The sequence below is a fragment of the Pituophis catenifer genome, unplaced genomic scaffold (assembly GCF_029215685.1).
Source record: "Pituophis catenifer annectens isolate HBS135680 unplaced genomic scaffold, rPitCat1.0.hap2 SCAF_4, whole genome shotgun sequence".
Classification (NCBI taxonomy): Eukaryota; Metazoa; Chordata; class Lepidosauria; order Squamata; family Colubridae; genus Pituophis; species Pituophis catenifer.
In genome coordinates, this window is record NW_027256884.1 from 63319394 (window position 1) to 63332572 (window position 13179).

Genomic DNA, 13179 nt, shown 5'->3' on the forward strand with positions numbered 1-13179 from the left:
CCAGACAAGGATTTTCGTCCCTTGTACTCTTAGTTAAAAGGATTTAAATGGTTGTGATTTAGTTATTTTTATTGTGTTTGCATTATTTGCTATCTCATGTCTTCTTCCCTCTTCTGGGGAGGGGAACTTCCATTACAGGGATCCAAGAAAAATAACTATTAGCAGAAATGTAATGGGCTTTTTTTTTGTACTTCAAAGAGACAGCAAAAGTTGTTAATATATTTGGAAACATTCTAATATATTTTTTAATTCAAGTTATTTAAAATTTGAAGCTTGCCTTTAAACATACAATGTGAAATGTTCGTTTAAAAGAGCAAAATTATTCAGAATTTTAAAATATATATGGTAAAAGAAAGCTAATTGAAATAATTTCCATATCTATGCAGGACCTCTGATTATATTTTATACCACAGTCTTTTAAGCTTATTTATTTATTTATTTATTTATTTATTTATTTATTTATTTATTTATTTATTTATTTATTTATTTATTTATTATATTTCTATACTGCCTTTCTCCCGTAGGACTCAAGGCAGTGTACAGTCAAGAAAAATATAGATACACAAACATCATAAAATTGCTAATTAAAATTATTATTTTAACATAGTTTGGCCCAATTAAATAGAACCTAAAATTAGATAACATTTTAAAAACATTCACATGTTCATATGTTTATCCCCACTTGTTGGAACATCAGGGTTTTGAGGGCACGGCGGAAAGCATGGAGATCAGGGATATTTTGTATCTCAGGGGGCAGTTCATTCCAAAGGGTTGGAGCCCTCACAGAGAAGGCCCTCCCCCTGGGAGTCGCCAGTCGGCATAATTTGACTGACGGTACCCTGAGTAGTCCCTCCCTGTGAGAACGAACTGGTCGGTGGGAGGCTATTGGTGGCAAAAGACGGTCTCATAGGTACCCAGGTCCTAAACCATGGAGCGCTTTAAAGGTGATAACTTACACCTTGAATTGCACCCGGAAGACCATGGGGGGGGGGCCAGTGCAGCTCGCGTAGGAGAGGTGTTACATGGGCGCAATGAGCTGCGCCCATAATCACCCGCGCGGCTACATTCTGGACCAGTTGGAGTTTCCGGGTGCTTTTCAAGGGGAGCCCCATGTAGAGAGCATTACAGTAGTCCATACGGGAGATAACTAGGGCATGAGTGACCATGCGCAAGGCGTCCCGATCCAGAAAGGGACGCAACTGGCAGATCAGGCGAACCTGATAAAAGGCACCCCTGGCCACAGCCGTCAAATGATCTTCTAAAGATAGCCGTGAATCCAGGAGGACACCCAAGTTGCGGGCCCTCTCTGTGGGGAGCAAGATCTCATCCCCAATTGTCAGTGATGGTACCAGCTGACTATACCGGGACGCTGGAAACCACAGCCACTCAGTCTTGGAGGGGTTGAGTCTGAGCTTGTTTTTCCCCATCCAGATCCAGATCCACACGGCCTCCAGACAATGGGACATCACAGCAAGGGCATCATTGGGGTGGTCTGGGGTGGAGATGTATAGCTGTGTGTCATCAGCATACTGATGAACACTCACCCCAAAACCACGGATGATCTCGCCTAGCGGTTTTACATAAATGTTGAACAGAAGGGGTGAGGGGACTGACCCTTGCGGCACCCCACAAATAAGGTGCCTCGAGATCGACCTCTGCCCCCTTGCCAACACAAACTGCGAACGGTCAGGAAGGAGGAGAACCACCGAAGCACGGTGCCCCCTATTCCTAACCCCTCCAGCCAGTGCAGTAAGATACCATGGTCGATGGTATCAAAAGCCGCTGAGAGATCTAATAGGACCAGGATAGAGGAGCAACCTCTGTCCCGAGCCCTCCAGAGATCATCCACCAAATGCCGTTTCCATGCTGTATAGTGATCTGAAGCCCGACTGGAACGGATCCAGATAGACAATTTCATCCAGGTATTGGGGTAGTTGTTGCGCCACCACACTCTCAACAACCTTTGCAACAAAGCGAAGATTGGAGACTGGACGATAATTTGATAATATAGCTGGGTCCAGGGAAGGCTTATTGAGGAGGGGCTTCACAACCGCCTCTTTCAAGGCGGCGGGAAAGACACCCTCACTCAGAGAAGCATTTATAATCCCCTGGAGCCAGCCTCGTGTAACCTCCTGGGAGGCCAGTACCAACCAGGAGGGACACGGGTCCAATAAACATGAGGCAGCATTAAGCTTGCCCAGAATCCTGTCCACGTCCTCAGGAGCCACAGAGTCAAACTCTTCCCAGATAATGCTCTCAAGGCCTGCCCCCGTCTCCTCCCCTGGATCTACCCAATTGGAGTCCAGGCCTTCCTGAATCTGAGCGACTTTATCATGCAGGAATTGTACAAAATCCTCAGCTCGACCCTGTAAGGGATCTTCCTGTGCCCCCACCTGAAGTAGGGAGCGGGTCACCCTAAACAGTGCGGCTGGGCAGTTCTCTGCAGATGCAATAAGAGCAGAGAAGTAGCTAGACTTCGCCACTCTTATTGCCACTAGGTAGGTCTTAATATAAGATCTCACCTGTGTTCAGTCAGATTCAGATCGGCTTGTCCTCCAATCACTCTCCAGGCGTCTTTTCCGACGCTTCATCTCTCTCAGCTCCTCGGAAAACCAAGGAGCTAGACGAGATCGGCATCGGGTCAGAGGCCACAAAGGCACGACGCGGTCCAAGGCCCCAGTAGCCGCCCTGTCCCAGGCGATCACCAGGTCCTCAGTCGAGTCGTGAGCCAGAGTCTCAGGAAATGGCCCAAGCTCCATCAGGAACCTTTCAGGGTCCATCAGGCGCCTGGGACGGAACCATTTGGTTGGTTCCGTCTCCCTGCGGTGGGTGGAAGTGACTTGAAAGTCCATGTGAAGAAGAGAATGATCAGACCATGACAAGGGTTTGATGTCTATATCCCCTACTCTTAGATCATTCAGCCACTGATCAGAGACAAAAATCAAGTCCAGAGTGTGATTCCCCAAGTGGGTGAGGCCTTTAACTACCTGGGTCAGGTCCATAGCCATCATGGAAGCCATGAACTCCCGAGCCGTCTCCGACATCTCACCAGCGGATGGCAGGTTAAAATCCCCCATAACAATACGTCTTTGGGTTTCCACCGCCACCCTGGCTATAATGTCGAGCAGCTCAGGCAGGACCGCTGTTACGTGGCAGGGAGCCAGGTACGCAATCAGTAGGCCCATCTGAATCCCCTGACCCCACTTCACACGGAGGGACTCACATCTGGCTATCTGAGGAACAGTGGCCTCCCTCGGGCAAACACTTTCTCTAATGATTGCTGCCACTCCCCCACCCCTTCCCTGAGTCCTTGGCTGATGGAATGCACGGAAACCTGGCGGGCACTTTTCCACAAGGGGAACTCCTCCCTCCTGGCCTAACCAGGTCTCCGTAATCCCTGCCAGGTCAGCACCACCCTCTGAAATAAGATAAATAAATATTCATTAATTATAATTAAAAGCCATTTAAAACCACATTCATTTTGCCTTAGAGTGTAAGCTACAAACCTCATGCTAAATTCTAAAAAAAAAAAAAAAAGGAAGAGAAAGAGAGAAACCTATTTAATTATTGTGCATCTTACTGAATAATGAATTCAAAACAATGATTTTACGTTTTTATTGCTTTAATACACTTTTTAGTTCAGATATATTTGTATATATTTTATAACATAATTCATAATATAGTGGAATATTTTAAAATATCTTTTAAATTGATGATATCTATACTAAATAATGAGGATGGGATAAAAGAGATATTAGAACTTTAATAATTATCCTATATAAGAAAAAAAACAGCTAATGAGCTGAAAAAATGTTTTCATTAAGGTAAGCACCTTATTCCTTTTTTAGAAAATCTACAACATTCAATAATTGATCATGGCAACTTCCACTTGGCTCTGTGAGCTTTGAAGACGCTCTTTTATGAGCGCCCAATCCCCGGTTCCATAAAAGCCCCAGAACAGCCGAAAAACAGCTGTCTGGAGACTTGGAACCCTCTCCCCGGGCAAAGGGGAGAGAGAAGAGTCGACAGGTGGAGGTAGAGCACCCCCAAGTGCCCTAGGAGAAATCCTGGGGCGCGAAGGGTATGGGCTCCCTATTGAAGCCTGTCAAGCTGCTCCGGACCAGGGACAACTCCGCTAAAACTCCACTAGAAGCCGCGACCAAAATCTGCTGGGGAAAAAAATGAGGGGACTTTTAACATCTTTAGCTTGATTGCAGACAGAGCAAACCAGGAGAAAAAAGAAAAAAAAATTGCAAGTAACACTTTAACTCCGTTTTAAAATGCAGAAAATGGTGCCTGAGGGCAGGAGGAGGAAGCTACAAGGGAAGGTGCTTGTTATGCTTGTTAACATTTGCAACATTAATACAGCTACTGGATTACACTTTAAGAGAAAGTTCTAAAGTGGAAGCGCCTAGGAAAAGAATTTGGTACTGAGGAAAAGAATTTGGTATTGACTTTAACTAAAATTTTGCTCTTATACCGTGTGGAAAATAGTTGAAATTGTCGACCTAATAGCTGGATAAATACAAAGTGGCTGAAATATGGCTGACAGCAGGGCTGGTGAATCAGCAAATTCTCAAGCTGTAACTGTTAAAGCTTTTCAAGAACTTCTAGAATCCTTTAATTCTGCGCTTTTGGGTATAATTGAAAGAGCTTTTTCAAAAAACAGCTTGGAAAATTATAAGGAGTCGTTAGATGGGCAGCAGGAAATTTTTCAGAAGAGCCTGCCCTTGGAAGATCGAGAGGCTGTTAGGACTGAAAGGCAGGCTGGCACAGCTGAAACAAAGAACTGGGTAGATGCTTCCATTCAACTGATAGAAAAGCAACAAATAGACTCTCTATTGCAAGCTGACAAACTTTATGGCAACAAATTTTGGCTATATGAACAAAGGAATGGATTGAAGGACTATACAAGCAAGAAGAGTCGAAATGGAGATCTCAAATTAGAAAAAGTGATTTCAAGAAGAGAGTGAGTATTTTAGAAACATCAACCTCAAATCAACATTTTAAAATTTTCAAAAATAAAATTGGGGGGAATGTTGAAAGAATTAATAAAAAAAAGGACTGGAAAAAATATAGAAAGAAGAGAAGAATAGAAGATTAAGCATTTGCTTTTTTTTTTTCTCTTTGGGGAAGGAAGATTCTAGTAATAAACTGAGAAGTTTAATTACATTGGTATTAAAGGTTATTTTAGGAATTGAAAATTTGAAAGATATCTTCCTGTAGATTTTGAAATCTGCATTTGGCAAATATGTGTTTCAATGCTATTAAGAGATTTTTAAAATGTTTAACATAAGATTATATTATTTTAAAAGATATATGAGATAAATTGTGTAAGCTTTCAGGATGCCCAACTTTTTGAAGCAAAGAGGATTAATGTTAAATTCAGAATTCTATTACAAAACAATAATTAGTTTTGGATAGTAAAAGGGCTGCTTTCAAAAAAGTCAGAGGTATTAACATTGGTTAATTGAAAACTTGAAAGATATCCTCTGGTAGATTTTGAAATTTATATTTGGTAAATAAGTGTTTTAAAGGTATTAAGAGATTTTTAAAATGTTTAACATAAGATTATATTATTTTAACAGGTATATGAGATAAAATGTGTAAGATCTCAAGATACCCAATTCTTTGAATGAAGAGGATTAATGTTAAATTCAGAATTTTATTAGGGAGTAATGTTCAAAAAGAATGATGTTCGAGGGTATGGAAATGAAATTTACTTATGACTTTTACTGTTGTAATTTTATTATACATCAAGAAAAAGTTTTTTTTATAATTAGGATGAATGAATTTAATGTAATTGGTCTTGAGGATTTATAAAAGGGAGGTTGATGAATTGGAGCAAGGGGAATTAAAGAATGTGTGGGAGTTTTGAAATTTATAATTAGTTAGTTTATTTTAGCATATGTTTGTTAGATGCTATACCCTGTTTTTGCTCTGGGAAGTCGGGGGTGGGGTGGGGAGGGTGGGATAAGGGTTGGGATGGGAAAAAAAAGTGGTGAATAGAGAAATGTTTTAACAGAAGAAAGTATCTATGATTAGAATACAGGAGTTGCTCAGATACTAAAGGAGGAGAATATTTCACAGCAAAGAAGTTAGAAAGGAGAGAAGAGGAGTGGGTAGGAAGAGGAGAGGGAGGGAGAGGAATGGAAGAAGGAGAGGAGGAAGGGAAGGGGACAGGAGTAGAAGTGAAGGCGAGAAGGGGAAAAGAAGAGAGAAGTGGGGGAAAGGAAAAGGAAGTAGGATGAGGTAGGAGAGGAGGAAGGAGAAAGTAGGAGAGAAGAGGAGGGAGGGAAGGGAAAGAAAGGAGGTGGAGAAGAAGGTTTGTTGTGGAATGAGGGAAGAAAGAGAAGAAGAGCAACTCCGAATGCAATTAAAATGTCCTACTTTAATGCTTTCTTTAAGGGAAACATGCATTTATTATGTATAAGAAAATGTACACTTTCTATTATGTGGGGAGGGGGAAGGGTGGGGGGAGAAAATTGTTTGTATTTCTTATAAAACTTTTCAATAAAAAAATTATCATGGCACTAATTTTTAATGGGACTTTAAGTATTAAATATACATTTTGGAAGAGAAGAACAAATACTGATAGAACTGTAATGTGCAAAATTAGGAATCATAAGCTGTAACTCAAATGCTCAGATAACAATGACAAGTCTTTGAAATAATTTAGTAAATAATACATTGATTAAAATATATCTGAAAGAAGAAACTTTTTTTCAAGACTAATCTTATGGAAATATATGGTAGCAAAACAACAACAACAAAACAACTAACAAATACCATATCCAGTTCTCTTAAATCTTTCATCATTATTTGATAAATTTTCTTGAATTTTTGAGTAAAAACAGGATTTTCATTCCATTTTATAAATATGATAATAAACATCATGTCCTACCTATTATTAATGGTGGCCCATGCATCATTAATATTATTGGTCATTATTTGTATTTTTCTGGTATCATCAGTTGAGTAATCCCGAAGAAGTTTAAGCGCCAAATCATTTGCTACATCCAGATTTATATGCCATTGACGTAGTTCTTTTGAAAATTGCTGGAAAGAGAGAAAAATATGAGCACTATTTTAGAAAGGCCTCAGCAAGTTACACAACCTGAAAATATACACAAAGCAATTTAAATACTCATAATAGAAACATATACAAGTAGATCTTGATTTATAACCATAATTAGGACCAATATTTCTATTGCTAAGCCAGGTAGTTCTTAACTGAATCATCTTCAATTTTACAGCCTTTTTGAGCAGTTGTTCAGTGAATCTCTATGATCCATAAACAAATCACATGGTCATTAAGCTAATCTAGCTTCCCCCATTCACTGTGCTTGTTGGAAGCTGACTGGGAAGGTCACAAATAGTGATTATGTGAGTCGGGAAAACTGCAGCCTTTATAAATACATGCCGATTCTAAGCACCCAAATTTTCATCACATGTCTGCAGGGATGCTACAATTTTCATAAGTATGAGGATCTGTTGTAAGTCACTTTTATCAGGCTGTTGCTACTTGGAAAAGTCACTAAAGTTGAGGACTATCTGTAATCTTTTTCAGATATAAACACTTCAGCTTCTTAGTTTAGTGCTTAATATGCTATGAAAATTTCTTCAGTAAGTCACCTTTCTCTTTCAGTTAAAAGTTCTAAAGTTTGGGTTATTGTTACAAATTGGTAGATATAGTGAATTATTAAATGGAAAGGGTGAAGTTAAATCTATGCAAGAATTAGAAGAACAAGGTATAAAGATGAATTGGTTTTCCTATTTGCAAATACATTCTAGATACGATAAAGATTTTAAGACATAAGGTTTTTATGATAATTTGACTAATTTAGATAAAATTTTAACAGGTACTGATGAAAACGTAATTAAAAAACTATATGGATATTTATTGGAGGTTAAATTGGAAGAAGAACAAGTTAAAGAAACAATTATTGCATGGGGGGAAAATTTTGGACACGGGATTGACTTAGAGAAATGGCAAAAATTGTGGTCTCAAAATTATAAAATGACAATGTCAACTGCATATAAAGAAAATTTGTATAAGATGTTTTACAGGTGGCATTTACCCCCGACGAGAATAGCCAGAATGTTCAAGAATAAATCTGAAAAATGTTGGACATGTCATCAAATACTGGGTTCATATTACCATATGTGGTGGATGTGTGCAGAAGCCAAAAGATACTGGACTAAAATCCACACATGGTTGGAAAAAATGATAAAAAAGCACATAGATTTTAAACCAGAGATTTTTTATTGGGGATTGTACCTGAAATATATAATAGAGAATTGAGATATCTGATTGTGAATGTATTAACAGTGGCTGGAATTGTGTTTGCTAAAAATTGAAAAAATAAGAAATACCAACGCAAGATGAAGTTATTAAGAAAATAATGGAATGTGCTGAAATGAGTAAATTGAAATTTGAAATTAGAGAACAAGAAAATAAACAATATTATAAGATATGGGATTTATTTTATCAATGATTAGATAAAAAAATATGGAAATGAAATATGATAGAGATTTTTATAATATAAGAATTGTAAAACTATATAAAATATAACATAAAGATGTATTATTATAGGATCGATTTAGGATGATGAAATGAATGTTATAATATAAATCAACTTAAATCTTAGAATATTTTGTACAAAATGAGGGAAGAATAGCTATAGTCAATAAATGATTAATGAGGACAATAATACATAGATATATATTAGATCAATAATATAAGAATTTAGGTAAACTGTAAGCCGTGAATATGGTGAAGACGCACAAAAGACTTGTAACCAACCAACACACTGTGTGTAATTGAAGATGGTTTTATGTTTTTATATATGTTTGTTTAAAAATAAAAATAAAATTTTTCAAAAAAAAAAAGTTTGGTTTATGGGGGGGGAATTCCACAAAATAATGACCTTTCAAATAAGGTCAATATGATAGGATTGCACAAGCCCATCTATTTGAGAGTGCCGACTTTCTTTTTTCTGATTCTTCAATGATTTTTCTATAATGTTAAAACTTTTTCTTCTTCTTTAGTGCTACAGGTTTGCAAACGTGTGTAGATTATTTTTCCATAACTCCATCAAACTTCTAGGTTCTGAGATTCACTCACACAAAATTATTCCAGGGTCCTTTTCTTTTTTAAAATTTATGGGTTTTTTTCTTCAACATATATAAGTGTTTAGTGAACAGTATATTGTCTGGGTCAATTTGCTTTATACAAAATTTGCTTTATACAAAATACTAGTAACAATAATAATATTATTTAGGTATACATAGTAATAATCTTTCAATTTCTAAGATTTACATATACATTGTAGTTAAAATGTATTATATTTTCTTGTCTGATACTTATTTTGAATATAATCAATCCATCTTCTCCATTCTGATACATATCTTTCTTGCGTGTGGTCCTTCAAGTACGCTGCGATTTTCGCCATTTCTACTAGGTTTGTTACTTTCAATATCCACTCTTCAATAGTAGGCAAAGAGTCCTTCTTCCAATATTGCGCTACCAGCAGCCTAGCTGCTGATATTAAGTTCAAAATCAATTTAGTCTCTGAAACTGTATAGTCCGTAATTATACCCAATAGAAACAATTGAGGAGTAAATTTCAACCTTCTTTTCAAAATGTTCTGCATCACCCACCAAATTTTTATCCAAAATGCCTTGACTTTTTTACAAGTCCACCATATATGATAATAAATTGTGTCATTACATTCACATCTCCAACATTTAGCTTGCAAATTCGAGTACATACATGATAATTTCTTAGGATCTAAGTGCCATCTATAAAACATTTTATAAAAATTCTCTCTCAAATTTTGTGCTTGCATAAATTTAACATTTCTGACCCAAATCTTTTCCCACGTTTCCATCATCACTGGTTCCTGAAAGTTTTGTGCCCATTTTATCATACAATCCTTAACCAATTCAGTTTCTGAGTCTATTTCCAGTAATGCATTATACAACCTTTTAATATGCATCTGACTTTGATCTCTAATCTGTTTCACCAAATTTTCTTCATTTTGCATAACCCCAATTTTTTGATCCTCCCTCCATCTAGCTTGGAGCTGACCATACTGAAACCAAGTATAAATTATCCCTTCTTCTTTTAATTCATCTAGAGATTTCAATTGCAACTTGCCCCTTTCCAAAAGAAGAAGCTCTTTATAGGTAATCACCTCTATTTTTTGCTCTGTACTTATATTTTCTATTACATGTCTGGGGTTTGCCCATATAGGTTCCAAACCCTCAACAATGCATTTCTGAGTATATGACCCTTAAACACTTTATCCACTTTTTTTTCATACAACAAATAAGCATGCCATCCATATAATAAATCATAACCTTCTATGTTTAACATTCTTTCTTCAGTTAAGTTAAACCAGTCACTAATTTGTGATAAAGCTGCTGCTTCATAGTACAATCTCAAGTTAGGCATTTTAAGACCTCCTCTCTCACGTATATCCTGTATAATTTTCAGTTTCACTCTTGGTTTCTTCCCAGCCCAAATAAAAGTATTAACCCCTTTCTGCCATTCCATCAGATTTCCATCTTTTTTAAGCACTGGTATCATTTGAAACAAAAATAAAAACCTAGGTAATACATTCATTTTTATTGCTGCTATCCTTCCCAGTAGTGAAAGTTGTAACTTTTTCCATTTTTCCATTTCTTTCTGTACTTTTTGCCAAAGAATTTCATAATTATTTTTATACAATTTTGTATTTGAGGCTGCAGTATATACTCCTAAATACTTAACCTTTTTAACTACTTCAAACCCCGTTATCCTCCCTAACTCTTCTCTTTGAGTTATAGATAAATTTTTAGTTATCATCTTTGTCTTGTGTAGATTTACTTTTAATCCAGATACTTTACCATATTCAGCTACTATATCCAACATATAGGGAGCCGCTTCTATGGGTTGAGATAAAGTAAGAACCAGGTCGTCTGCAAACGCTCTTAATCTATAATCCTGCTGTCTAATTACAATTCCTTTTATTTTGTCAGAATCACGTAGCTTATTCAACAAAACTTCTAAAGTTAAAATAAACAACAATGGCGACAAAGGACAACCCTGCCTCGTACCTTTCTCAATTTTAAACACATCTGTTAAACCTCCATTAATTATTATTTGTGCTGTTTGTTCCTGATATATTGCTCTAATTGAATGTATGAAATGCTCCCCAAAGTGCATTTTTTCTATTATTTTAAACAAAAATTGCCAGTTCAATCAATCAAATGCTTTCTCTGCATCCACAAATATAAACGCTGCAGGGACCTGATTATTTTTCTCCAAATATTCCAATAAGTTTATAATTTGCCTAACATTATATTTAATCTGTCTCCCTTTTATAAAGCCTGATTGGTCATTGTGAATAACTTGTTGCATAACTGGCATTAATCTATTCGATCAGCCATTAACATATTGAATTGCCCTCGTAGTATGTTTATTGTTTCTTTTACTTTCTTAGTATCTTAGCAAAAATTTTGTAATCCGTGTTCAAAAGTGAAATTGGCCTAAAATTTTCAGGTTTGATACAGTTTTGATCTTCCTTCGGAATCAATGAAACAAAAGCTGTTTTCCAAGAGGGTGGAACTCCTCCCCCTGATTGAATTTTACAAAATAGAGTTCTAAGCGGCTCTACCATTTCAAGCTGTAAGTTCTTATAATAAGCAGCTGTTAGTCCATCTGTTCCTGGAGCTTTCCCTATTTTTAACTGCTTAATTGCCGCAACAATCTCCTCAGAAGTTATCAAATAGCTTATGAATGAATGTTAGTATTAGAAGTATTTGGTTATCTGTAGTGGAGCTAAGGTTTCAGTGGGGGAGGTAGTACTTTGAGGATATGTAGATTAATCTAGTTTATGTTTGATTAAATGAAATACCTTGTATTTTGCTCTGGAAAGTCGGGGGGGAGGGTGGGATGAAAGGGGGAAAAAAATTTTTGTATTTTCTTTTTGTAAAACTTTTCAACACTGAGTGAAACCTTCAATCCCTAATTGCTGGTTTGACATAACATACTACTCCCAGATAAAACCTTATTAATAAAAAAAATGTATTATATTTTGTAGCAGTATCAGAGGTAATATTCAGCAGGTTCTGACCAATTCTGAAGAACGGTAGCAGAAATTTTGAGTAGTTCAGAGAACAGGTAAATACCACCTCTGACTGGCCCCACCCTCATCTATTCTCTGCCTCCCGAGTCCCAGCTGATCGAGAAGAAATGGGGATTTTGCAGTAACCTTCCCCTTGAGTGGGGAGGAAATGGAGATTTTACACTATCTTTCTCCTGGAGTGGGGTGGGAATGGTGATTTTACAGTATCCTTCCCCTGCCACTCCCACCAAGCTGTGTTCACCAAGCCATGCCCACAGAACCAGTAGTAAAAAATTTTGAATCCCACCACTGAGCACTATACATAGTAATGTTTTCCCAATTTCTACTTTCTACCTCTTATTTCTAACCCCTAATACAATAATTCCCATATTAATAAGTATTATGTATTTATCCATCATATCTTACTCTTTACTATTTAAGCATACATGATAGTAGTCTTTCAGCTTCTAACATTTACTTATACATAGTAATTATAGTAACTTATATCATGTAACAGTATACATAATAACATTTTCCCAATTTCTAGTTTCTAGCTCTATTTTCTAATCTTTAATAAAACTGATCCCATATTAAGATGTATTCTGTATCTATCCATCATCTCTTGCCCTTATTCCAGGGTCTTTTAAGGGGAAAAGATGGCTTGGCAGGTTTACAGTTTCCAATAATAACATTCATGATGATGACAATGATTTACAGTACTTTCTTTGAATGTGGCCAAATTTTATTATATTGTATGAAAAATTAGGCAGACTGTAACTGTCCACTGATAATCCACCATTAACTGTAATACATTATTTTATCTGTTTTTTTATTTTTTATTATTACTGTTCTTTTAATGTTTTTACTTGTAATGATGGTCTGTGACCATAATAAAAATGATTGATTTATATATGATTAGAAAATGCACAGTAAGCAAATGAATAAGGTACCACTAATGGCAGTGATAAAGCAATTTATTTTTTATCTGGGGAAGTGTTAATGAACCAGTTTCTAAATTACACATTATAAATAAATAGAACAGGGTTTTATTTATTTTTTTAAAAAT

The 13179-nt window shown here is 36.6% G+C and overlaps 1 protein-coding gene across 9 annotated transcripts in view; it reads right to left on the reverse strand.

The window, feature by feature from the left end:
- Positions 1-13179, reverse strand: part of DMD (dystrophin) — a 2096968-nt gene that overhangs the window by 596922 nt on the left and 1486867 nt on the right. For all 9 annotated transcript variants that reach the window (XM_070944209.1, XM_070944203.1, XM_070944204.1 and 6 more), the window contains one exon: positions 6905-7059. In XM_070944209.1, coding sequence (XP_070800310.1) covers positions 6905-7059 — 155 coding nt within the window. The remainder of the gene's footprint in view (positions 1-6904; positions 7060-13179) is intronic.